Here is a 24,302-nt window from a genome sequence, read left to right as displayed (position 1 = left end):
ACACACACACACACACACACACACACACACACACACACACACACACAAGCACACACACCCACACACACACAAACACACATTTGATTGCATAATTTTCCTCTCACTTCTAGAGGCGTGACTAGAGATCCCTGCAAGTTGTAAAACAATTTTGGGTGCCCTGCACACCTACACACACTGACTCGTGTCTGGATAAAAACAAGCATGCAAATAATCACATTTTAACGCGAGGAAATTGGCGCGCACCAATCCAGATGAAACAAAACAAAGCCTGTCCTTACCTGTACATATGACCCAGTGTCTTCCCCGCAAATTCCTTCACCCCCGCCGCTGCTCTCGTCTTTACTGACTCCATATCCAGTTTCTATGTATAGGCCTATTTCTCACTATTATTTTACTGCTTAATCGTCATGTTACGGCGCAGGATGGCCGACTGCTGCGGCTACAAGGAAAACAACAAACCAAGTTGTGATAAATCTGAGTCCAGGGAGGCGACTATCCAAAAGACGAGTCTAATTTTCACAATGAAAGCGCTAAAGCGAGTAAAGAGGACGAATCAAACGACCTGTGCGCCTTCATCCACCACCACACCGCCTCCTGCCTGGCGTACAGTAGTCGCGCCAAGTGCCATCACGACGGAAAACGAAAAGGAGTGAAATTGTTAGCCAGCGTCGTGGATCTGTTATGGATTTGTCCGGAATAAAAAAAAAGAGAGAGAGAGAGAGAGAGAGAGAGTGAATGAACGGGAAAATAAAAGATCTCAAAGTTTAAAAAGCAGAAGTGGGTGTTTGGAGTAGCTTCAATAAATCAAAGAGGGAGTGAGACTGTATCGTGTCTCCTGTGGAGCGCGCAGGTTCATCTGACGTCGTGTTCAGCACCGAGGTCAGCGACAGCAGCTCCGTGTCCAACATCTGGCCAGTTGCTCAGCACAAATTAAGGCCAGAAACAAGATATAACATTATGATGCATATATATTTATACGTATGAGTCTGTTTTATATCAGTCATTTCAGAAAACAACGGAGGGGACGAGGAGGAAATGTTTCCATAGTTCAATCGTTCGCTTCATGTCGCAGCCTAAATTATGTGACATTTAAAAGGCTACAACTTTAGATATTTAGATTATACATGGTTATTTGGTGTTTTTATGCTTAAATGTATATATATGTATATTTATAAAAAAAAACAAGGACAGTCCACCCCATTTATGAAAGCTGCAGCTCTCCTGGGGGCGGTGCTATGGAAACCAAATGAGCAAGAATGGATTTCCCCCCAACAAGCTCCTCTGCTCATCGTAGGAATCCATCAATAATGTAAGCCTATTTTCATGCCCCCGACAACCACATCTTCCCACCAAAACATGCACACAACTTTGGAAGCATTTTTTCTTATATATAAATTTAATGAGATTTCAAGGATATGTCGTGTGATAGTTATCCTTCTGCAGACCAAATTACTACTAATGCTACGACTACTACTAATAGTAATAATAATAATGATTACAATCATACACATTATAATACAAACTATAACAATAAATAATGATAATAATAAATAAATAATAATTCTAAGATCTTAGATGTGCGATTAGAGGACAAAAGAGAAAGGAGAAAAGCGATCAGTGTCTTTCTTGTCATTTGTTGGTATTGGACACCATCTGGTGGTCACACGTGACACTGCATCTTGCTCTAATATTGGCACATTATGTCCTTTGCTAAATCATATTTTATATATTATTATTTTGTTTTTTATAAAGTCACTCTCCATGCAAAACTATGTTTTGGTTATTGTTGCTTCTCTTGGATGTTTGAGCTTCACTGTGCATAATGATGTGTGTGAAGCAGAGTTTGACTGGAAGTTTGTTTTCATGTTCACCTGCTGAAGGGAGGAAGTTTGTGTGTGCTCATCTTAAATCTCAGTTTAACACTTGTAATTATGAGGTATCAAAACTAATTCGAAAGCCAATCGTGGTCCAAGATGCAATTGACACAAGTGTGGTTTTGGAAATACTAAGAGTGGACTTTACACAGACGAGGGAGACATCTTGTGTCCGGTAGTGAAATTAACATGATTTACATGTTCATAGATTCTGAATTTGTCAGTGAGATAATGGAGGATTTTTATTTGTGGAAAAAACCTCAGACACTAGCTATTATTTAAAGTATTGTGTTTTTACACATCTTAAAACATTGGGAGACGTTCCGCAGTATAAGTCTTATTTAAGTCTATTTTTATATCTGTTTTTATGTTGTGTGCAAAAAAAAACAACTTACACCACAACTAGTTATTTCTTTATTTTTTGTGAATATTAACAGCTTTCCTACATTTTTGTACAATCGACACTGAACTTAGAATAGAACTGACAAAGATATTTAAAGCAATTCATGCAAGAAAAACGTTACTTTGCAATGACTAGCAGCAGCAACATGTTTTATGAAATAGGTTTAGAATTCAGATAGGAAACTGTCAATACAAAATCATACAAAAACAAGTAAGCACAGAGGTTTAAGGCATTTGTTTGTTGGGAAATACATCATACATGTTGCAGGAACACGCTCTGCACACGTCTGACATCTGCATTCTTTATCAACAAGTGACGCCCAACAAACATGAGCAGATGTTTAATCCTGAGATGTGAGTTGTTCAGGCTTAGCTTTTGACTGTCAAATATAATTAGCTGATATCTCAAATCACAACTGCATCATTTACAGTAAAATACAAAGAGGTTTCAATACAAACACAGAAAAACCTTAATACATGTTAAGCTAAAGAGGATAAAAAGTGATTCTGTATCTAAAAAAGGGTCCCTTGACAAAGAAGCCATTTATAGAATTAAATGTACTTGAATAACTGTCTGAACTAACACTGCTCAATAGTCGTTATGAGTCAATGAATAGTGCAAAATAAGAAATCAGGTGTTGCAAATAAATTGATAAGTAACTCCAAATACAAAAGCTTCAGGCTAGAGAGCAGAAGCAGATCAATCAGGTAATTACACTGCAACCCATTTAAATATATGATGTATTATTTATATTAACAGGAACACTTGGTAACCAGAGTATGAACCAGTTACTAAAAGTCCCTCACTGAAATCATCACTCACATGTATCCCAACCAGGGCCCAAGAAGTTCTTCTCCTTTCTGTCTATCTCTGTTATGGCGGTTATAATTGTTTATGCCTAGTATGTGGAGACACCAATAATGTGAAATCTGAAAACAGAAATATAGGCCATTTATTATCCATGTGTAACACACAGTAAAGTCGACACATGATCGACCTCAACTCACGCACATAAACTGATTGTTAAGAGATTTTCTTTGTGGAGTCTTTTCTCTTGGTAGAAATCTTCTAATTGGTCCCGCAGCAAGTTAGAAATACATTTGGAAGATGAGATACACGAGCCTGCAGCTGCTGTCACCAAGTTACTAACACAGGGCGGACCCACACTTCTGATTGTTACAGTATCACAGCAGTATGATGGAGGTACTTGGTTAAGAGACTTTTTCTAAACTACCTCTCATAACAATCTCATAGCCCAGCTATAGATCAGTGGAGCTTAACATTATGTAGCTACCAATTTTAAAAAAAGTAAAGTTGTAAGTCTACAGTTAAATGACAGAAAAAGGATATGTGATGTATAAGATATATCTCTAAAATGATATGAATTTTTTAACCACAAACATTTTTAAAACTGACATATTTTCTTTTCTAAACAGTCGGGTCCTTGATCTTGTATTCTAATCAGAAGAATCACATGCAGAACATTTAATCAATGATATCACAGCCAACTCTTTAAAGGGTAATTACCCCTAATGTCACATATTCAACACCACAAACTACCGGCACATACAGAGATTAGTCTTTTTCAGTCGGAAGACCTTACACGGGGAATGATAAAGGCTGCACTTACAATCTTTTTGCTCTTTGCTGTTATTCCCCCACTAAAGATATGGCACAGGAATGTTTTATCCGCACAAAAAGCTGATTTTAAGCAAAATGTTGCATCCTAATATAGGAGTCCATTCAGCAATAAAAGATAATAGTGTTTTCAACCCAAAGACAGGAGCCCTTGTATATGGATGCTCTCGGTCCGTTTGTGGCTCGAAGCTTGAGCCTACAGTCACTCAGACAACACTTCATGCTTGTCTGTCATCAAGGACATTTCTGACTGCGGCTCTGTGATGAAACTGGCACTCAGCTCGAGTTTGACCCTCTTCACCTCGTAGGTATGCAGTTCCTCTTGAATCCGGTAGCGTTCTTCTTTAAACCGAGCCTTCACGCCTGAAGGGATGTCGGGGATCATCCACGCCACGAAGAACTTCACCACAAACACAACGTGCTGCAGAGCGAGAATAATCATATGGTCAAGATGTAGTCCTTTAATTCTGAGCATTTATTATTTGAGCAAGGAGTGGGAAGAAGCGCCGTTGTCTTACCTCCATGATAATAATGAAGGCCATTTTGGCTGCCAGGATGTGCCAGAACTGCATGGTGTGAGTGTACTCCTTCTGGTGGCCTGGAGGGTAACGGTAGTCACGGTATCTGTACAAAACAATGTCATACAGTCAGTCATGTTTCATCAACGTAATCATGACACAAAATGTGCTGATACTAGCACACATCAGTTAATGCTATAGAAACGTTCCAGAACGCTCACACAACGTAAACACTTATTCTTGAATTAAAGCAAAATGTATTAATTCAGATGATACTTCTTTAACAATGACTCATTTTATCCACTCAGGGGCAGTACAACAAGCTGTAAACACAACACTGATATATCATAACCCTATAAAGTTGATATGGCTAACAAGTATGGCAAACTATTTTCTTTTTCTCTACTAACTCCTGTGGCAAATATCTGGCTCTCTAGCATGTAAATGCTCCACTATATTTACCAGCTAGTCTCTGTTTGTTCACCATAGTGTACAGAGTGTTTATCAGATCGTTCTTTGCTGGAAACAGCTGCCTTTTGCGGCTGGAAATGATGCTATTAGATTTGAACAGTTGTTAATATAAAAATGAATGATTAGTGCAACTTTAAAGCTCCTCAAAAATGTCAAAGCTGAATGCATAAGCTAAATCCAGAGGCACAACAAGCTCTTCATGCTCTAATACCTGCAGGTGGTGGAGTTATCAAACCAGTCGCCTCGCTCCTCGGGCATGTTGCGCTCAGGTATCTGAGATATGTTGTATATTGACAGGCTGTTGTTAACGTATCCCCTCATGCTGGCATCTTTACCGTAGGCATACAGGAAGACCATACGGGGGATCATGTCGGAGGTGAACGCCATTATGAAAGCCTGAGACAGAAGAAAGCACAAAAGGCTTTCAATGAAATGTTTGAGTCTGCAGTGAAATTGCTGCAAATAAATATTATGTCCTTCTGACAGCCTGTTAAATGTTTATCATACGTGCAAATACAGAAACAAGCACAGATTAGACAAATAAACATATTCCTGCACTACACATATAACACTCACGTTGGTAACAACAGACAAAATGGCCACTCCGTTGAGGATTTCCTGCCACGCTCCGATGTTTCGGGCCTTGGACGCTATTGGTCTCCTGAACTGGGTGGTGAACTTCCAGGCGTCCACCCTGATCTCCAGGATGTTGTTGAACAGAGCCAGCAGCGGAGCCAAAGGGAAAGAGGCCACAAACAATGTGATGAAACCAAACTGGATCACTGAAAAGAGAGAGAGCAGACAGAGAGACTTAGTGATAGTTAGTTAGTGGGAGTGGAAGACAATACATGTAATACAGGGATAGAAGACAAGACAACATCCATATATATCGTACAGCAATTTATCTTGCTCTCCTGTCCAGATATGATCTTTGTATTGCAAACAAGGTGAGTGAAGTATCTCACCCATCTCCAAGTACTCATAAAACAATCCCAGCTGGCTGAAGTTCAGCAGGACGTGGTCCTGTTCCCAACGGCTGTAATGGTTCTCAGGATGGTGCCGTCCCTTTCTGCTACTCCACCAGTTACGTATCAACCTGTCACGAAGAAGAATCAGATGTGAAATTGCGGAGATCTGACGTCGAGACTTTCACAAAGCCAACAAGTAATTTACAGAGAGATGTTCCTTGATCATCACAGTGACGACAGTATTTATAGCTGCAGTCCTATAGTCATTTTTTAAAGTTTGCGCACACAATGTGATGTGATGTGAACAAGTTATTTAAAAGTATGCATAAAAGTTTGCAACAACTACTATTAGCTTTCGGGTTACCATTTGTTTTAGGCATACATGTACCTGATGTACTGTAATTTGTTGCTTTTGACAAGTACTGACAGTGTATAACACTCTGGACTGAGTTGGGCTGATAATGTCTTCTTCTAAACTTTGAAGCTTTTTCGTGTCAATACGTAAATGTAAATCCTCCGCGTGAGCATATAACTGATCATGGTCAGTCGTGATCTTTATAATTATTGTGTTTGTGGGGTGGAGAAGCCAAACTTTCATTGTGTGACATTCAAAAGTAGAAGATTAAACGTTATCAACTGAGTTCTCTCCACTTTGAAGAGGATGTGAGCATCTGAAGCAAGCTGCAGAGTAGGAAATGAAATCTACTTGATGATAATTTGTGCACACAACATATTAATCTTTTAAATCCACAAGATGCAAATCTTAATTGAAAATCTGAATTGAAAATGATTCTCTTGTTATGGTGGCTTATTGAGATGAATAATTAAGAGGTGAAAGACTGGGTGGACTCACGGCAGCAGAGCTTCCTGAATGTTCCCCCAGAGTTGTTTTCCTGACATTACAATCACCAGCTGTGTGGTCAGCTCAATCAGACACCCTCCAGGGTCACACTATGACAGCAAGACATTTTTAGTTTACATAACATACTTTCATTTGATGCACTTCCTGTTGGCAGCACCAGATTATGAAGCTGTCCTCACTGGTAGAAAAATGTGGGAAAATGTTACAGCATGAACCTTCCCTCTTCTATGAGGATGTTTACTTAAAAGAAATACATAACTTCAATCATTATTGTATTAAGGGCAAGAAAACTCACCTCCTCATTCCTCAGGTTGCTCCATTTGCCAAACATATATGTGTAGTCACCAGGAAAACCAACAAATTTCCCCTTGAAGAAGGCCACGTAGAAGCACGATGAGTAGTAGTTGACAAATTGGAAGAGGAACATCTTCATGGTCAGCCTGTTCTCATACTCAACGTGGGTCTTTGGGATTTCTGCAGGAAGCAAACACCAGATAGTAAATCAGTGTAAGATCATAGATCATATGTTCATAGTGTCAAAGATGACTCTATTGTCCTTAGACTCTGTCTTTCTTTGATTAAGTGAATATCAGATTAAACCTCTTTACCCATATCAGTGATCCAAACGGCCACCCTCTCGTAGAAAAAGTTGAGGATCATGATGATGACAAAGTTGATGCAGGAGGCGGTGACAGACGTTGCTAGCTGTGGAGTGATGAATCTGCCCACCAACTGGATCTTCCTCAAGGGGTCTTTGATGATACTTGCAAAAGCAGCATACACAGCCAGCCTGTATGCTATGACCCCGATAATACAGGCCACTATCAGAGAAATCTGTGGGAGCACACACGTGTAAAGCTGAGTATGTGACGATGCTGGTAAAAAATACTCACTAGGTATTGTTGTAAAAAGCCTACATGTGCATACACAAACACACAGGACTGAGATAAATATTCAGTTACCCAGAATATAACAGTGGCAGCCGAGAGGCAGAAGCGGGCACACTTGCTGGTGACAGGAAGATACGGCTCCATTTTCTGAAACATTATTATAATTTATTCTTTAAGAAGTGTAGCTACGATGCAATTTTTGCAAACCACAGAGTACATAATATTTGTTGTGTTTATTTCCACGTTTCGAAGCACCTGAGTGATCTTGTTGAGTCTCTCCTTAGTGCATCGGATCTCAAACTCAGGCCGGGTTTGAAGCTGCTGCTGTTCCTCCTCAAAGTCCACCAAGTGCCACTCGTACTCCAGCCGGGCTTGACGTCGCTTCCAGAACTCCAAAAACAGAGTTGCTGCCAAGTAGATTTGAAGAAAGGAAGCAAAAAGTTGTAAAATCTTAGCTTGGAATTCATCTTTAACAAAATGTTGCTGTATGATGAGAAGTCTGATGCTGTGCAGGTGTGTCCATCCATTTCTTCTTTACACTGACTGAAAACAGACAATGCCTGTGTTGAGTTTTAGGAGTGTAATGCGTTTCAGCTGTGCTAGAACACTTCTTGGCTTGCTGCTCATGAGGCCAGCTTTTTATTTTGGCGCTATTTGCCTTCATTGCGCTGGACGTGCTTTCTGACTGCTTCGTACATAACAACATAATTGTGCTGGCATCTTGTTTTGGGCTCAAGCAGTACAGATTAAGGTTTATGCTTCGGTGTGAAAAGGCTTTAATTGTGAAAATCTGTCTCACAGGAGGGGGAATAAACTGGGTCTCCAACACAGGTCTAACGCAGTAAGAGCAGCATCGACTGACACTTACCCCAAATCCCCATGAATATGGCAAAGAAAACCGTTCCCTCGTTGTCAAACAGATGGGATTGCTGGAAGAGAGATTATGAAAAAAAGAAGTTCCTCAGTGACGTGCAGGGCACGCACATGGTGACATACTGCTGACACAGCAGGATACAATTAACTGCAGGTATTGGAAGACGTCTTTTTTACCCAGGACGAGAGACACGTAGAGTTGAGCTTCCAGAAAGGACACTTTTTATCACAAAGCGGACACATCACGATACTACCTCCGATATTGGCGTCACATATTTCGTGGCTAAAAGGAGAAAACAAAGAGACTTGAACAAATTATAACAATTACAACAATTTAGCATCTAATTTTGAACAGGCCGTCATTTTATTTGAATATAAAAGTCTATCTATCAATCTCTAAGGCATAAGAGTTCATACGTATATGATATGGCCAAAAGTATGTGGATCCCTCTGTCCGCATACTTTTGTGTACTTTTGGTTGGAGGCTGCTTTTCCAAGTTGGTGCTGGACGCTTTAGTTCCAATAAATCTTAACGCAACAGCATAAAATGTTATTCAAAGGAATACTTATCCCCAAAATGACCATTTGTATATCGATTACTCACCCCGTGTTGCCTTGTATTCTTAAAGAAAACTTAGTTTTTCCTGCATGCCCCAATGGGGAACAGCGAATCAACAAACTGAGAAAAATCTTGATAAAATAATGAAGTACATGGGATCTGTGTTTAACAACAGAAAAACTATATCAAAACAGCCGTTAATCCAAGTCTTATTTATCCAATCGTATGGTAAGTACTTCCCAAACACATGCATCTCTGCTAAAACCTTACTATCTAAAACACTTGTGTATGTGTTTGGGATCTAGTGAGCGTACGACTGAATAAATGAGACTTGGATTATACTGCACAAATCTTGATATACCTTTGATGCAGTTCAATATGCATTTACTTCAATTCATCAAGAATTTTCTCTGTTTTTTGATTGTTCGATCACCAAACAAAGTTTCCTTCACACATTCAAGGTAACTCAGGAGGTCCATAAAGACATGGTTTTCCTAAACCAGTCCTTATAGTCTAACATCAGTGGACATTCATTAAAGCTCGTGTGGCTGAATGGGAGCAAACATCCATTCAGGTTCCACAGTCTTGCGGAAAGTCTTTCCAAAAGAGAGGAGGCAGTTAAAGCAGCAGATTAAAGTTTGTTAAATGGTCAAAATTGACATTTGGGTGTATTTGGATGTCCATATATTTTGGGCCATTTGGTTATCAGCTCCCTGACACCCTCTGGTGGTACAAACCTTGACATGTTGTCGTCATAACTGAGCACTCCATAGGTGAAACATATAACGCCCATGACGGCTGCAAAGAACAGCATCTCAGTGTAGAAGCCCAGCCAGGCAAAGTAGATCCCAATCTTCTCCCCATAGTACTTCCTACAACGAAATATAGCACGTTTAACTTTCTGGTTTAAAGAAAGTTTTCACTAAACATTTGCTTCAGTAACATTTGTTCTTGTGTGAAAACAAAGGGTGACAGCATTCAGGTGTTGCTTGTTTACCTGATGAGGTTGAGAGGCTGCTCTTTGTAAAAGCAAAGGAACCTGGCCCAGTGCTTGTACAAGTTGTTGCGCTCACTCTCACACTCAGTGTTTCTTGCCGTTTTCCAGTATCGACACTGAAAGGAAAAAGAAACAATGCAATATGGGGCTGTTGAGCAAAATAACCTTTTTTTAAAGTTAAAGAAAAAAGTTCTCTGCAAAAAAGAGAATGAGCGTGTTTCCGAAAATGTTGAATTATTCCTTATATTCCTTCTCTTAATATGAAAATTTAGAACAGTTTCATCAAATTTTTGTTGAAGTAAAAAAGAAAAAAAAACACTTAAAAATTCTATACGTATATCACATTATTCTGAAGCCATGCTGATTTAAATATAATTGCTCTGGAACTGGGAAATAGACAAATATATATACATGATACACATACAAATATACTTGAAATAAAAGTCCTGCATTCAATGTTTTGCAAACCAATTTACTACTACCACATGTTTACAGTAGCAGTAGTAGTGGTAGTAGTAAAAGTAGCATTACTCCTTCTACAGAACTGCTCCTGTCTGTGTGTTTAATTATCATGTGTTAAATATATGAAGCAATGTAATGTTGTAGGAAGCTTTATTTTGAAGTACTTCATATGGAATTGGGTTACTTATACTGATATGCATAACATCATACATCTTGCATGTTGAGTCTTAACCTAGATTAATATAGTAGCTGGTCACAGTTGTCTCCCGGTGTGATGAAGTAGAAGTAAGACGGCTCATGAAATGGAAGCGCTAAAGTAGATGACCATCGATATTTTTGACCTCTACATGTTCATGTCCTTTCTTCCCCGTGTCTTACATCATGTAGTGGAAAGGCTGTTGTATACGTCCCATTGCTGAGCAGTCGCTTGATTCCCGTCTTGTCTTTCTCTGTCTGACCCTCTTTGTAGTACGGGCGACGAGACAGGATGTAGTACACCTTACAACAAGGACAAGGTTTAGCAAGAGATTAAAGGATTTGGATTTGTAGAAACGTCTTAGCTAAATGCATTTTGCACTTTCCTTCATTGTTGCGCAAGCACGTTCTAACACTGTGGAGTAAATGCTAGAACAATTCCCCAAGGGTCAGTCTGTACAGAATATCTGTGAGAGTTAAACTGATTAATTATTCATAAATACTAAAATCTTAGACCTAGGAGATATTTACAGTGTAAAAAAGTGTATTCTGATTTTAGAAAAATAATTACTCACAATTCTGTTTCTCGTGGAAGGCGGGAAGAAAGTATCTTTGTTAGTGATAAGGAAGAAGTCGGTCTTGCTATTTTCGAAGGGGTAGGTGTAGTAGTCAGGTTGTGGACGCATAATGGGCTCTGGCAAGCGGAAAGGTTGTGAGAGCCACTCCAGTGGGACATCCTCAGCGTGGGGGAAATCACTCTTTTTGAAGGGAACTTTGACCTTTAAGATCTCAGCATATCTGGCCAGTACATTCCACGGCGCATGAATCTTCAAGAAATATGTCTTTTGGTCTTTGGAGTCCTGATACAAGGAGAGATTGAGGAGAAGAAAACATACATATAATTTTATACATAATTTCCTTCCAGTACTTGGATGGATGGCAGTATAACGTGAGCAATCCCTTTAAGACTTTTCCTGGAGAATGGGGTGTGCCTCAGCAAACTATCCACTAGGTGGTGCAGGTACTCTGTGGTTTAATTTCTTACCGATTTGTCCTCTGTTTCCAGCTCCAGTCCTTCCTTCTTAAGGTTGGCCTCAAAGGCCCTCCGCCTCTCCTGTGGATAAACACACACACACCACAAGCATGAGAGCCACTCGCACTCTTAAAGTCTTTGCATGTAGTTTACCTTCATATATACGAAATTTCTGCAAAAACATGCTTTTATAAAGATACTGTTATAACTTCCAAATGGATTCAGGGGACAATTTAATGGCCCTATCAATGGACACTAGAGGGGGCAAACTCAATCACTGACCTAGATTAATACTGTGGGCACAGTGAGGAGGACAGTGAGGGACAGTGGTAACAACACAATGATAATAGAACACCTATACCACATTTAATACATAAAGTGTTTTGGAAAATTACACAAAAACATTTACATATACACTTAATTAACTGCAATTAAATGGGGGGGGGGGAGCAATGCAACAGACTACTTGAGGTTAGTCGGTATCCTTGAGGTTAAAAAGGTGAGCCTTAAAATGTATCTTTCTTCTTAAAGAAATTGTCAGCATTTGAATGTCGGCTGTTTAAGCAATTCCTCCGTTTTGATCCATGTAAACAAAGTGCTTCCTTTTCAGAGATACAAACTAAATGTTTCTACCTATGAGCTCAGTGTGATCTTTGGCACTGTGCTTGTTCTGTGCAGCTTTCAGGTGTGGATGTGAAACAGCCTTCCTCAAAAACTGAGTGTTGCTCTTAGTGAATTCTCCCTGGATAAATAAAGGTTGAAAATGTGGCACTTAGATTGAGGAGGTCATTCAAGGATTCAGAATGCTGTTTGGTGATGATGAAGTAGCCATACCATGCTCCAAAATATGACGATTTTAAATAGTCCTCCGCCTTACATGCATGTAGGTGGATAGCTTATGCAGCGAGCAAAACACACTTCCAATAAAGGTTAAAGACAATTAGTTGCCCTTTACTGGAAGCAACTGTAAAAAGTGTAAAGGACAACAAATTCAATCCAAGTGATTACAAATAAGAAAACATTGAGATTCCATGAATGAAAATGAATTCGTACTGTAAACTGTTAAATGCCAATGCTAGGAATAAACAGTATATCACATATGAAGGGTTAAGAAGTACAATACAGTAATTAATCTAATAAACATAAGCAAAAGTCCACAAAAGTAAGCATTTGGCAAGACAGTATATCTAGCAATAGTTACTTAAAATTAGGGATATCCCAATCAAGTTCTTTTAATCATGATCCAAGTCCTTTAATATCGGGTATCCGCAAATACCATAATTATTATAATTGATTACTAAATGTTGATTAAATATGTACCCGACACATTGAAATAACAGGTGTAGGCCCACCTTGTTTTGTTACAAGCTAATTGACACAAATACTGAGAGCCACAAATGTTGTGTGTAACCTGAATCCCATTTCCTCTTAGCAGTACCACATATTCCTGTTCTGGATATAAAAATTGCGTAACGTCAACAGTGTCACAGTTAGTCACAGGCTGTAAAATGCTGAGAAGTCAACTGACGACAACTTGTCACTTTTCTGTTCCACTTACCTGTTTCTTTTCTCCATCTTTGTCATCTACATAGGACAACACAAAGTCTATCCTCCGAACTCCGTCCCTGAAGAACACGGTGTCTTTGTTCGGTTGTAGTTTGTCAGTCTGAAGGAGAAACAAACAAACAAAATGTAACGTTCAGCTTTCTCACAGAGTAGGAAGTGAAAGCTAACAGACATGCAATACTGGAACAACAGATACTGACACAGCAAGACATTAAATCATAATCTTGAGGAGAGACATGAAGGGCTCAGACTTTAACACTGATAGATATACAGTATTATATATATAGAGAGAAGCACATTGTGTCCCAGAAATATACACGTAATTTAGGTTATAGGCTACTGACTCCGGGAGTAGTTGTATTGAAAAGTATTTAAAGATAATGTTGTTTCCTTTGGAGAAAGTTTTAGACTAAGGCCACAATGACTGCAGAAAAAACACATAAAACAGGAAACTTTGGACACAGTACAATCACAGTCTGTCATTATACAAAAGTAGTTGATGGTGGAGGAGAAACATGCTCTGCATGTTCTTCATCAACTTTTGTATTTCACTCATTGTCTTACTCCAAATTTGTTTTTTGACAGTTATAACATTAATGGTCATTCTTTAACAATACTCTTAATACGGATAAAAGATTAAGTGATCTATGGTTTGTGATGTACTGTAATCAGTGTCTACAATATACAGTATGTGTCTTTGTATGTGTTAATAATATGTATTTCATAACCTTTAAATAACCTGGAAAAAGAATCGACTTAAAACTTTCAGTTGAATGGACCGATTCTACCTTTGTTTAATTCTTGTACAGCTTTGCCTTTACCATACATTTCAATTTGTGAAAATGGTGAAAGAAAATGTAACCTGTGTTTGTAGAAAGAATATCATATTTTTTAAATTTGAACTGAGTTTTGTTTGATGACAAGAATCTACTGATGCATATGTCAAACTTTATGGGAAATGTGAAAGCTCATGTATCCTGAAAAATGTTGGTTTGTTTATTCATATTCATGCTTCACTTTAACATGACATTGAAAGAAAATCCACTTTCAATTTTCCAGTCAGATATGAAGTCAGTGTTTGCAGCTCAGAAAAGACGGCGTGGAGCAGCCATTTTGTGCAGTAGTTTACTGAACCCCACCCAGCTTGTTTATCAGAACCTCACATCCACTAAAAGACCTACAGGGGCGTGACGGCCGCTCGTTGCAGTGTTATTTAATCATGCTCTGACCTAATGAGAACATTGAAAAAAAGAAGTGTTTGATAGATTACCACTGACCCAATCATGCACTGAATCCCAGAGTCATACATCACAGAAACATATTATAATCAGTGCTGTGAATTACGATTGATAAACCATCTGCTTGTTGTCCTCACTGTATCACTGAAAACACAACAGACTGGCTCCTGTTGGAGCAGCGACAGTGTATTTCTGTCTCGCCGAGGAGAAAGGAGAGTGGCTTTGAGAGACACAGAGGTCTTGTGACTCAGCGATGAGAGTGGTGAGTTGACAGAAGGTCAGCCATCTAAGCCTATGAAATGACACACACATAAATATTTACATAAACAGCCTTAAAAGAAAACAACTTGGAGATATAACAAAAGCCACCTCCGCCACCTCTTTTGGGTAATATATATTCACCTTCTTGTGAAAGTTGAGAGTTCAGCATCTTTACACATTTTTGTACAAACTAAATTAACAAGAATTAACAAGATATAACAATTTATTTGGTGAGCTTTAGAGGTGTTGATATGCTAATGTGTTTATCTTCAGATAGAACCAGGCAAGCTTCTTCCCCGTTTACAGTCTTTATGCTAAGCTAGGCTAGCCAGCTTTATATGTATCGTATAGACTTGTAGAGTATCGATCTAACTCGTTTTAAAAAAGCTAATAAGACTATTTCCCATAACGTCATAATTCTTCCTTCCCATTTGAGAGTCTGTTGAAACACCCACAGATACGATGGAGCTTACCTCTATATGTCCAGGCAGTGTTGTTCTTTCAGGTAATGAATTGACATCATTTCCACCGTTTTCATCTGCAAAAGAAAGAAGATATATTTAATTAAATGGGTGGTTGTGGCCAAAGGGTGAGAGAAATGGGCTTGTGACCAGAAGATTATTGATTCAACCCCCGTCCAGTAGAAAAATAATTATTGTTGTTTATGTTAGTCATTATTATGTTATAATGAAACTTGATCGTTACTAAAGATTGGGCAGTGCAACAGTCCAAGGACGACTTAAAGATGTCAGTTTTATGTTCAGTGAGTTTGATTGTTACGTTACATATTTTTCTTCTGAACACTTGCATGTGTCTTATAAAGTGGTAGTGTGTGTAGCTTATACACTCGTACAGAATAAAATACCAGAGGCCCAGAGACTGATGGCTGGTCAAACTAAACTACATGTAACAATGTGTTTTCTTCAAAAAAAGTTTCAGTCATGCTTCCTGCAGGAAGCAGGAAGGCACAGTCTTCCTGTTTACATGTGCCTATATCCAACAAGGGAAAACAATTGCTCCAAAAACAATGTCATTGTTAGAATTTCATCATTATGTGCTTGTTTAAGGGTCCAAGTTAGCCTGACAGTATCAACCCTTTAGCAATGGAGAGGGTATTCTTCTCTACTGTCACACCCACATCTAGTAATTTAGCTAAGCTGGGTTAAGCTCTGTTTATATCCATGCAGGATACGTGGTATGCAGGATAATACTAAGGTTCACTCAAAACCAAACTTTCCCTTTAAGAGACATGAGCCGGCCAATAATCGTAATGGCGTCTCAGACAAACTCAATTCAACGAGGGCCAAATAAAAATCCTACAGTCTCTTGGCAACATCAGCAGAGGAGCTGAGAGAAGGATGTGAATCACAAAGGCAGCAGCACACAGACACACATATGCTCTCCTCTTCCTCTCTCATAAAATGACACACAACATTCCTTCAGTGCCTCTCTCTCCCTCCACACTGGCAGAGAGAATGTGCTCATGTAGCACTGCTCTGCTCGCTGCCTGCTCCCCTATTATTCCTGGATGGTGCGAAAGCGGCACTTTCTGTGGGGGAGGCTGGAACGTGCATTGAGGCATCATCGAGGGGGTGGGCCCCGAGGTTGGAGGTTGGCATGCCAGAAGTCTTACCTCCCCTCAAATGAAACACATTCAGCACACAAAGGAGCCTTCTCTGATTAGACCCAATGATATTACAGACAGCAGTGCGAGCCAATGAGAAAGGGACTGTGGTGGCTCCATGTGGAAGCTCAATGATAAGGCTGGAGAGTCATAGGAAGGAAGGAAAATATGCCATCAGAATCCCTGAGGAGTACAACGTGCAGATGACACAGTGGGATATCTTCCAGTGGGCTTGTGGGAAGCATTGTTGACTGTGCATCCAATATTTTATTTAGTCTTAGCAGCTTTGTTTTCTCTTTCCTTTTTTTGACTTTTTTTGGTCTCACTCCAACTGTGCACAGCCAGTTATCAGAGCCTGACTTGAGCAAACAGAAGTAGGGGGCCAGCCGTGTGTAATACACTCCCACCGAGAGACAAATAAAGGGAGAAAGGGGTCACACGGAGTAGGCTGCCTTTTGTAGAACTGAGCAACAGCGTTGGACTTAAATACAGAAATGAGCATAAACGTTCAAATAACTACTCAAATCACACAGTCATTGATTCGTGGAAAATGACCTTGCTAACTATGGCTTTTGTTGGCACAAATTAACTAAATTACAACTAAATTACAACTAATTCTCTCACACACTTTTCATAAAACCCAATTACCCCTCAGCTGATGTATATTTACAGTAGCTGAGATATTCTTCTATAAACATGTCCACCAGCTGAATGACAATTTAGTGAAAAATATGCCAGCAACCTCTTGTGAGCTCTAAGTCAAGTGACACTTTTAACCACAACCTAAGAGGGAACTAGAATCCCAAATGGTCAGCTGCTGCAGAGCATTGCTCACTGATATGAAAGCCATAAGCTAATGCCAAACAAAGCCAAACAAGATGTATCTCTTCTTCTTTGATTTTGATTTGGTATCTTAGTATGAGTAGAGACGTTTTATATCCTTTTATATGGATTCCAACTCATAACATCTTATGAATGAGATGGACAGTGATTTTGTGAACTTCTGTAAAGATGGGGGACTCACGAGAGGCAGGTTATAGAAAGAATGGTCCAAATAGAAGCAGCAGAGGCTGAGATATGCTGACTGGTATAGGTCAAGTTTCACCCTCAGGTCAGGCCTTAAAGAAATCAGTGGCCAGTATATAAGGATAAGAGGTCACTCGTATCAATATGTTAGTTTTCAGAGGCATGTGCTGATCATGCAGAGAGAAAAAGGCTTTGTAAGCAAATCCACTATTCCCCAGCCGAATCATGCCGAATCCTAATTCACTAGAACCTGATGAAGTCTCCATTGCCGATGACGGGGATTGCCTCTGAACAAAAATTCCGAGTCTCATGCGTAGCCCCCAGGGGAGACTCACATTTAGTTCTCCACAGTTTCATTTGACATGGCAGCATGTGTAACTGGCAGGAGAGAGCGGCCCTCCTTCAGTGAATCCCAAAGTGAGTCATCAAAACAAATGAAAGGGAACCTGCATCTCTAAATGTGAACCGACATACGGGGTCTAGTATTTGTCTGACGGCTGTGAGACGATATCTCAGCCACCCACCCACACACACACACACACACACACACACACACACACACACACACACAAGCACAATACATAATGCATATTAGTTTATATCAAGAAACTAAGATCAACTTACAATTTAGTTCCGACACTTGGTTGGCTATAAGCACATCTACACCAGCAGTGGTGGAAGGTAATAAAGTAGTTTACTGAAGTACTCAAGGATGCTGCTGAGGTACTTGTACTTTACTTGAATACTTCCATTTTTTTATACTTCTACTCCACTACATTTCAGTAGTTTTATATGACATATAAAGTTAGAATTTACTTTAAAGATCAAAGTTGTACATATATAATATCACCCACTTACAAAATATAGTTGTATATTAAACTACACCTTAGTAGATCAGAAATACAAATCAAACAATATGGGCTGATTAAGCACTCTAACAGGGGCCATTCTGTTGCCTAATGAGTAATTTTACTTAAAATACAATATAAAGTATATTTTTTTGCAAATACTTTTGTATTTCTGCTTAAGCTTGCTTGAAGCTAAACTTGTTATGGAGTATTTGTAATGTGTGGTGTGGCTATCTTTACGTTAAAGGATGTCACATGTATAGTAGGAGTGGGCGATGCGGATACAATTCTCTGTAATGGTATATGTAACCTAATATTGTGATATATAACTATAATGTTCTTTTTTCTGGGAAGTCAATTACTGTAAGTAACTTTTTATAGACAAAATAACCAGACTGGACTGTATAGACTGTATATCCCAGGACTGTACATATATACTGTATATATATATATATATATATATATATATATATATATATATACACAGCAACCTTAGCTACCAGGAGCCAGACTCAGAAGCTGAGATGGAGGCTGAAAGAGCACACAGACACGCAGACATCTGGGTCTGATCAGCAGACAAACCGGAAAGCAGTGCAAAATGAACAGAACAGAAACAGAAGGATGCTCCATTATTGAGGAACGTACGGCATGATGAAAGAGCGAGTGGATTAAAAGAGAGATTGCAGAGGTGATGATGAGAGGACGGACAGACAGGCGTCACATAAAGCCTATGATCTGCCCGTACCTGGGTGCAGGTTTATCCTGAATGCGGTCAAAACTGCAAGGCCATCTTTAAAGGACAGACAGATAGACACAGGTTAGTGTTAAACTGTAGGTTCGGAGAGGTGAATATTTATGAATGCAAAGCGTTGAGACGGTCTGATTGACTGCAGATCCATCTAAGAGCCTCCCAATGGAAGACTTACTCTAAGCACTGCAGAGACAATAAACAACATAAAAGCTCAGCAGAACATTTGATCTCTTGTGGCGATCAGACCGGGGCTTCCATCTGTGGCACAGCATCTGAACAAAAAGTGATGATAACCTGAAAATGACGCGATGGGTAATAACAAAAACAATTGTTTTTTTACTATGACTCAAGCAGGCTGTGTGGGTGTCTCCTCACTGAAAAAAGGCACCATTAACATTTCTTGTGTAGCTCTCCCACAAGGGTGACACTCAGCTAGACTGCCCTGCTTACTCCTTTCAAACAGATGCACCTCAGATCATTGTTTTGCTTTGCTCTTCAACGAGTAACTAACCGCAACTCTGCATTGTGACGACGTCAAGGGAAGTGATACAAGTCACAGATTGCCCTACAACTTCCCTTTAGGCATGAGTTTTGTTAGTGCCAGGTGGATAGCGTGGGGATGTATATGAAATATTGATGTGATGCAGGTTAGTACTCTGGTCTATGGGTCAGAGTCAAAGTAATCCACTATACACAGTCTCAGACAAGCTGCGTGCCTGTCTCGATGATTAACAACTCGGCAAATGGACATATGAAATGGTACAGCACAAGACTGAAATATTACATTTCATACCAAAACTTCTGAGTGATAGAGTCCTGATAGTTTAGCAGGCGTGGTGCATACAACGATACAGTGAAACCACAACATCCTGAGCTCAAACCGGGTCTACGTCTGCTGCGACAAGACGTCCTCTCTATCTCTCTCTCTCCACATTTCCTGTCGAGTCAGCTAACATACAAAAAGAATAATCCATAAACTACTCCAGTCAAATGTGAATTGTGTTGTTAGATTAAGACCAAATAATACAAACTAATGGCACATATAAACCCTATGAATCGTGACAGTAAGGAGTGAAAAATATTGACAAAGTAACAAAAATATCCTCTTTTCTATTTTAGTATAGTGTGTTTGAATCGTGAGTTGTGTCTTTGTGTTTGCATCAGACTTGTGATGAGAAACACAAATTTCCTTTCTTCATCATCAGGATATTATCGTCCCAAAGGGGAGATTTCCTGACCATCCCCGGAAAGCTTGAGAAGTGCAACAACACCACAAACTCTTATACAAGAGGTCATGTGCAGCGCAGATAGGATGACGTATTGTCGACATAAGACACAACATAACATAAACATATTTTATGAGGAAAATGCCAAGGAATACTTGTCAACACAGTTGAGGACACAGAAAATTGCTCTCTTGCTTGCATGACATGCAACCTTTGGCCTGATTGTTTGGTTTTGATATGATGATGATGAAAATGTGTGAGATGGCAACAGGGCAAGTAAGTATGCTTGTTTCTGTACTATCATTTGCCTTATAATCCTGTTATTGATATTTATTAAGAAATATTGTACTATGTGATGAATATAGTTCCCACAGGCACAACTGTTCTATTAACAGCTCATAAAACATCCTTAAATGGCCCAAGGGAGTGTTTGTTTTCCCTCATCTGAATGTACTCAAAGGGCAGGCAAATGGGCCAAGGCATAGGGGAGTCATGTGGAAGCCATGCTCCAAACTTAGACCACGACATTGATTTTAATCTAAAAAACCAAAGCTTGAAAAAGATCATTGGGATCTCAAACAAAATAGCCAAAACAATGTCTCTACTGTAGTTGTCCTCTAGTTTGTTGAGAGGAAGTCTCGGTTGCTTTCCTTGTCTTATTTAGTATCGTGCCTCCATCAAAGGGGGTAATTCAATTACGAGGCCTGTTTCCATAGCAACTCTTTGGCTCTGTTTCACCTCTGACTGGAAAAGGACTTCATCTGACATGGCTGCAGAGAGCGGAGAGAGAGCACCTTAATGATCACCTTCAAATATGAGCAGTTACTATTAGGAGCACTTAGCTGTGAATGATTGGCTAACTGTCCTGATAGATGACAGAAAAACGGTAAACCCGCTACAGATCAGCTTTGAGTCCAATTAAAAGGAATAACTGAATAAAGATGACACCAAGTACCTGCTGTGTCACTGTATGTAATGTGACAGTACACGATCCAGTAGTGTTCAGTAGGATGTCAGTCGTGACTGTCTGTAAATCAGTGTTTGGACAGCTGTGAACGAGGTAATGCACTCACAACACACGTGTATATATATACCGAGGTGAGGACAGACCCCTTCTTCTTTCACATGTGGCTGAAGGTCTGCCATGATAAGAGCGTGAACAAAGCCTTTGCAGAGCAAGAAGAGTCTATTAACCTGCTGCTAACCCTTGACAAACAGGCACGTGTCTTCATTAACAATTTGCTGATTAACACAATAAAGAGTGTGGGATTGATTAATGGAAAAGGTCTGATTTGGATAACATTATGTCCCCTCAACACATGTTGATTCAATGTGAATGCTGGGGAATAAATTATCTTTATTTTTCAATTCCCTTGATGATCTTTCAGCGACGCAGTGTTATAAATGCTACTGATTTCATCCAGCTGTTCGGTAGACAGTTATCATTCAAGTGAGATACAGGTTGTATTTCTCCTTTAATAACAGTTAAGCTGACACCTTTTTAATCATGTAAAATATCTTTTAAAAATAACTCTAAAATAAATACTGAGTTGCATTTCTAAATGAAGTCATCAAGCGGACAGAATAATAGTTTCAAGTGGTTGTTTTTTGTACCTTTCTTACAGTAACCAGTACACTCAAAGCGGATAATAAAACATGTAAGAAGCTTGACATTACTTGAATTATTTCCCTATATAGCAGACAATCAGTATATTCTGATCACTTTCATAACAGTGATGTAACTACATCTTAATGTATCAATTGCTTATAAAGTTCCAAAGTGCACTTTTAATAATGCTTAAATGGGCATTTGGACTAATTCTGTAATTGATCGACCATTAAGACAAGTAATTATTCAAAAAACAGTTACATTTCAAGAGTAAAGGCAAACTGTAGTCTCTCATTCTCTGAGCCATCTTCAGTAAAACGCAGTACTGCTCTTATCACGAGCGCACCAGACAAGTTTCTGTTGGAAACCATAATGACTCCTGACATGGCACATTTACTGTACTTCAACAGACATCGGAGCTTCAACTACTGAGGTTTTGAACATGATGAGAGTTTACTTCTGCACATTTAAATACGGAGTTAAAAATGTCAATGAGCGGATACAACACGTTAATAAAATAGAAATGTTAGTCCCTCAGAGAAGAGACATGGATGATATAAACAGGGATTCAGGACATGAATTGAAGGTGTTAGCACATCTTCTCAAAGCCACTATTTTATTACTGTACATAAGACTAATCTAATCAAGCTTTTGGATTCCTGCATGGTCAATTAGAACTTTTAAGTCAGCCTCACATTTTCCAAAATTATGTTATGTATCAGTCTTTAACCACAAGTGGCCTTCTCTGTTTGTCAACACTCAATTACCTTTCCATTTAACTGTAGATGTATGATGTATTTTTGCTGATGTAAGTGCAAACTCTCGTTTTTCCTCATTTTGACACATCTGTTGCTTAAGAACGTCAATGTCATCTTCACTAACTGTCACGCTGTTGGAGCTATGAGAGACATAATGCAGCACTTAACAGACCACAGCCCTCCAATACCAGGACATATGGAGCTTCATGGAAGTGGAAACTATTTATCTTAACTCATTTTCTGTCCTCAGAGATTACTCTACAACAAATAATATCTTATTCCATCACATTTATGAAAGTGGCTTGCTGTTTAGAAAAAAAGCCTGACTGTCTCAGAGGAGGCAATCCAATTAGATATGGATTTGTTTACATACATGCTTCATCACTTCTGATCATTTTGCCCGTTTGTCAACTTAAATTAATTTACAATGAAAAAACATGGAGACGAAGATGCTTCTTGGGCTGGGATATTGCCTGAAATCTGCCTTTGAGAATGACCTCCCAGTTTTAAGGGTCATTCATGCGATGCAAAGCAAAAAAAAGACTAAATACCCCCCACACAAATATCAAGCATTTCTGTTTCTGATCTGTTTTCCTCCATGGCTTGCCATGGGATCGCTGTTAACTTGCTGTAAAATCTCTCACAAATCAGCCATACAATAAACTCTACTGTGTGCAAAAATGTGTTTTTTTGAATGGTGGGTTTATCGTTCTGCAATACTTCACTGGAATTTGCCAGTAGAGATGACTCCAATTACTCTCTTCCTCTTTCTGTTCATGCATGATAATTGCACACAGCCTCAGTCACGAGAACAGGTGCCAAACTGACACCAAATACACAACTGTGAGAAATATAAACAGCATACCTTAAAGTAGTAATTTAATTGAGCTGTGGCCAAAACGCACCCATGCCAAGTAACACAAGTATGTAATTGAGTGCCACTCAGATGTTAAACTGACATGCTTTGCTACATGGCATGAGGGTAGCCCATAATTTATTTTAATTACATTATCAGTTCTTTAGGATAAGGATCATCCCACCCAAGGGTCATGTGATGAAGGATTATTTATTCTAACACCAGGCTAGTGTGTTTCTTTGCCAGAGTCTAGCCATAGCTACTACAGTACAAGCAGTAGAAGTAAGACAGCCTTTTAGACATATATTAAACATGTGACATAAGACAGAAACCTCCTCGTGACCAGTTGTTGAAGGTTAATGAGTGCATCTGCATTTAATTACCTCCGGTCTGTGAATCCGTCGCGCTTTGCAGCTCGATCAAAGTTTCATCCTTCGCCTTTCCCGTTATTCGTCTCATTGCGGCCAGCGGTGTTATTCTAAAGGCTTCACCTTCTCTCAAAAGTGGGGAAAGGCAGTGAGAGGATGAGCGTCGATGACGACATCGGCCGATCACACACTGAAATCAATGAGTCCGATTCAGATTATTGGAATATGAATCATATCTAAATTATGACCGATCCTCACAGAAACTGTACCCTGTGGGGCTCCCTGGCGCTACCCGAGAAGACCAGGGACTCATAAAGGGGAGTGGCACGTTTTTTTGTTTTGTTTTCGTCGGCAAAATGGTGTGTGTGCATGTGTGTATGTGAGAGAGAGAGAGAGAGAGAGAGAGAGAGAGAGAGAGAGAGAGAGAG

The 24,302-nt window shown here is 39.4% G+C and overlaps 2 protein-coding genes across 3 annotated transcripts in view; both read right to left on the bottom strand.

Annotated features, from left to right (window-relative positions):
• The window catches only part of slc17a6b (solute carrier family 17 member 6b), a 14,355-nt gene extending 13,383 nt beyond the window's left edge, over positions 1-972 (bottom strand). Inside the window, exon 1 of the mRNA XM_031846688.1 lies at positions 279-972. Within this exon, the coding sequence (XP_031702548.1) occupies positions 279-352 (74 nt within the window). The 5' untranslated portion in view covers positions 353-972. The remainder of the gene's footprint in view (positions 1-278) is intronic.
• A 1,303-nt stretch (positions 973-2,275) lies between these two features.
• On the bottom strand, positions 2,276-24,175 carry LOC116382936 (anoctamin-5-like). 2 transcript variants are annotated; one of them, XM_031846396.1, is made up of 21 exons: positions 23,890-24,175; positions 19,052-19,096; positions 15,282-15,346; positions 13,302-13,409; positions 11,756-11,824; positions 11,286-11,570; positions 10,894-11,013; positions 10,054-10,169; positions 9,794-9,928; positions 8,675-8,780; positions 8,493-8,553; positions 7,880-8,031; positions 7,697-7,771; positions 7,343-7,568; positions 7,030-7,208; positions 6,726-6,823; positions 5,870-6,000; positions 5,481-5,686; positions 5,116-5,300; positions 4,434-4,539; positions 2,276-4,336 (listed from the first exon to the last, which is right to left on the bottom strand). In XM_031846396.1, the coding sequence occupies exons 1-21, from the start codon at positions 23,963-23,965 to the stop codon at positions 4,118-4,120; spliced, it is 2,763 nt and encodes a 920-aa protein (XP_031702256.1). In that variant the 5' UTR covers positions 23,966-24,175; the 3' UTR covers positions 2,276-4,117. The 2 variants fall into 2 exon arrangements, with proteins under 2 accessions (XP_031702256.1, XP_031702257.1); XM_031846397.1 differs by lacking the exon at positions 19,052-19,096.
• Positions 24,176-24,302: the final 127 nt, after the last annotated feature.

Source organism: Anarrhichthys ocellatus, unplaced genomic scaffold, assembly GCF_004355925.1.
Source record: "Anarrhichthys ocellatus isolate YVR2014 unplaced genomic scaffold, GSC_Weel_1.0 scaffold6, whole genome shotgun sequence".
Classification (NCBI taxonomy): Eukaryota; Metazoa; Chordata; class Actinopteri; order Perciformes; family Anarhichadidae; genus Anarrhichthys; species Anarrhichthys ocellatus.
Note: the sequence above shows the minus strand (reverse complement) of the source record. Positions and strands in the feature narration are given on the sequence as shown.

What these genes read in the sequence shown, in the direction of transcription:
- LOC116382936 (XM_031846396.1), bottom strand. Translation starts at nt 23,965, where the DNA reads ATGAGACGAATAACGGGAAAGGCGAAGGATGAAACTTTGATCGAGCTG. An exon ending in GACGGATTCACAGACCGGAG is followed by an intron (nt 19,097 to 23,889) that starts GTAATTAAATGC and finishes TGTCCTTTAAAG; the next exon opens with ATGGCCTTGCAGTTTTGACC. An exon ending in TTTTGTCTGTTGTTACCAAC is followed by an intron (nt 5,301 to 5,480) that starts GTGAGTGTTATA and finishes CTTCTGTCTCAG; the next exon opens with GCTTTCATAATGGCGTTCAC.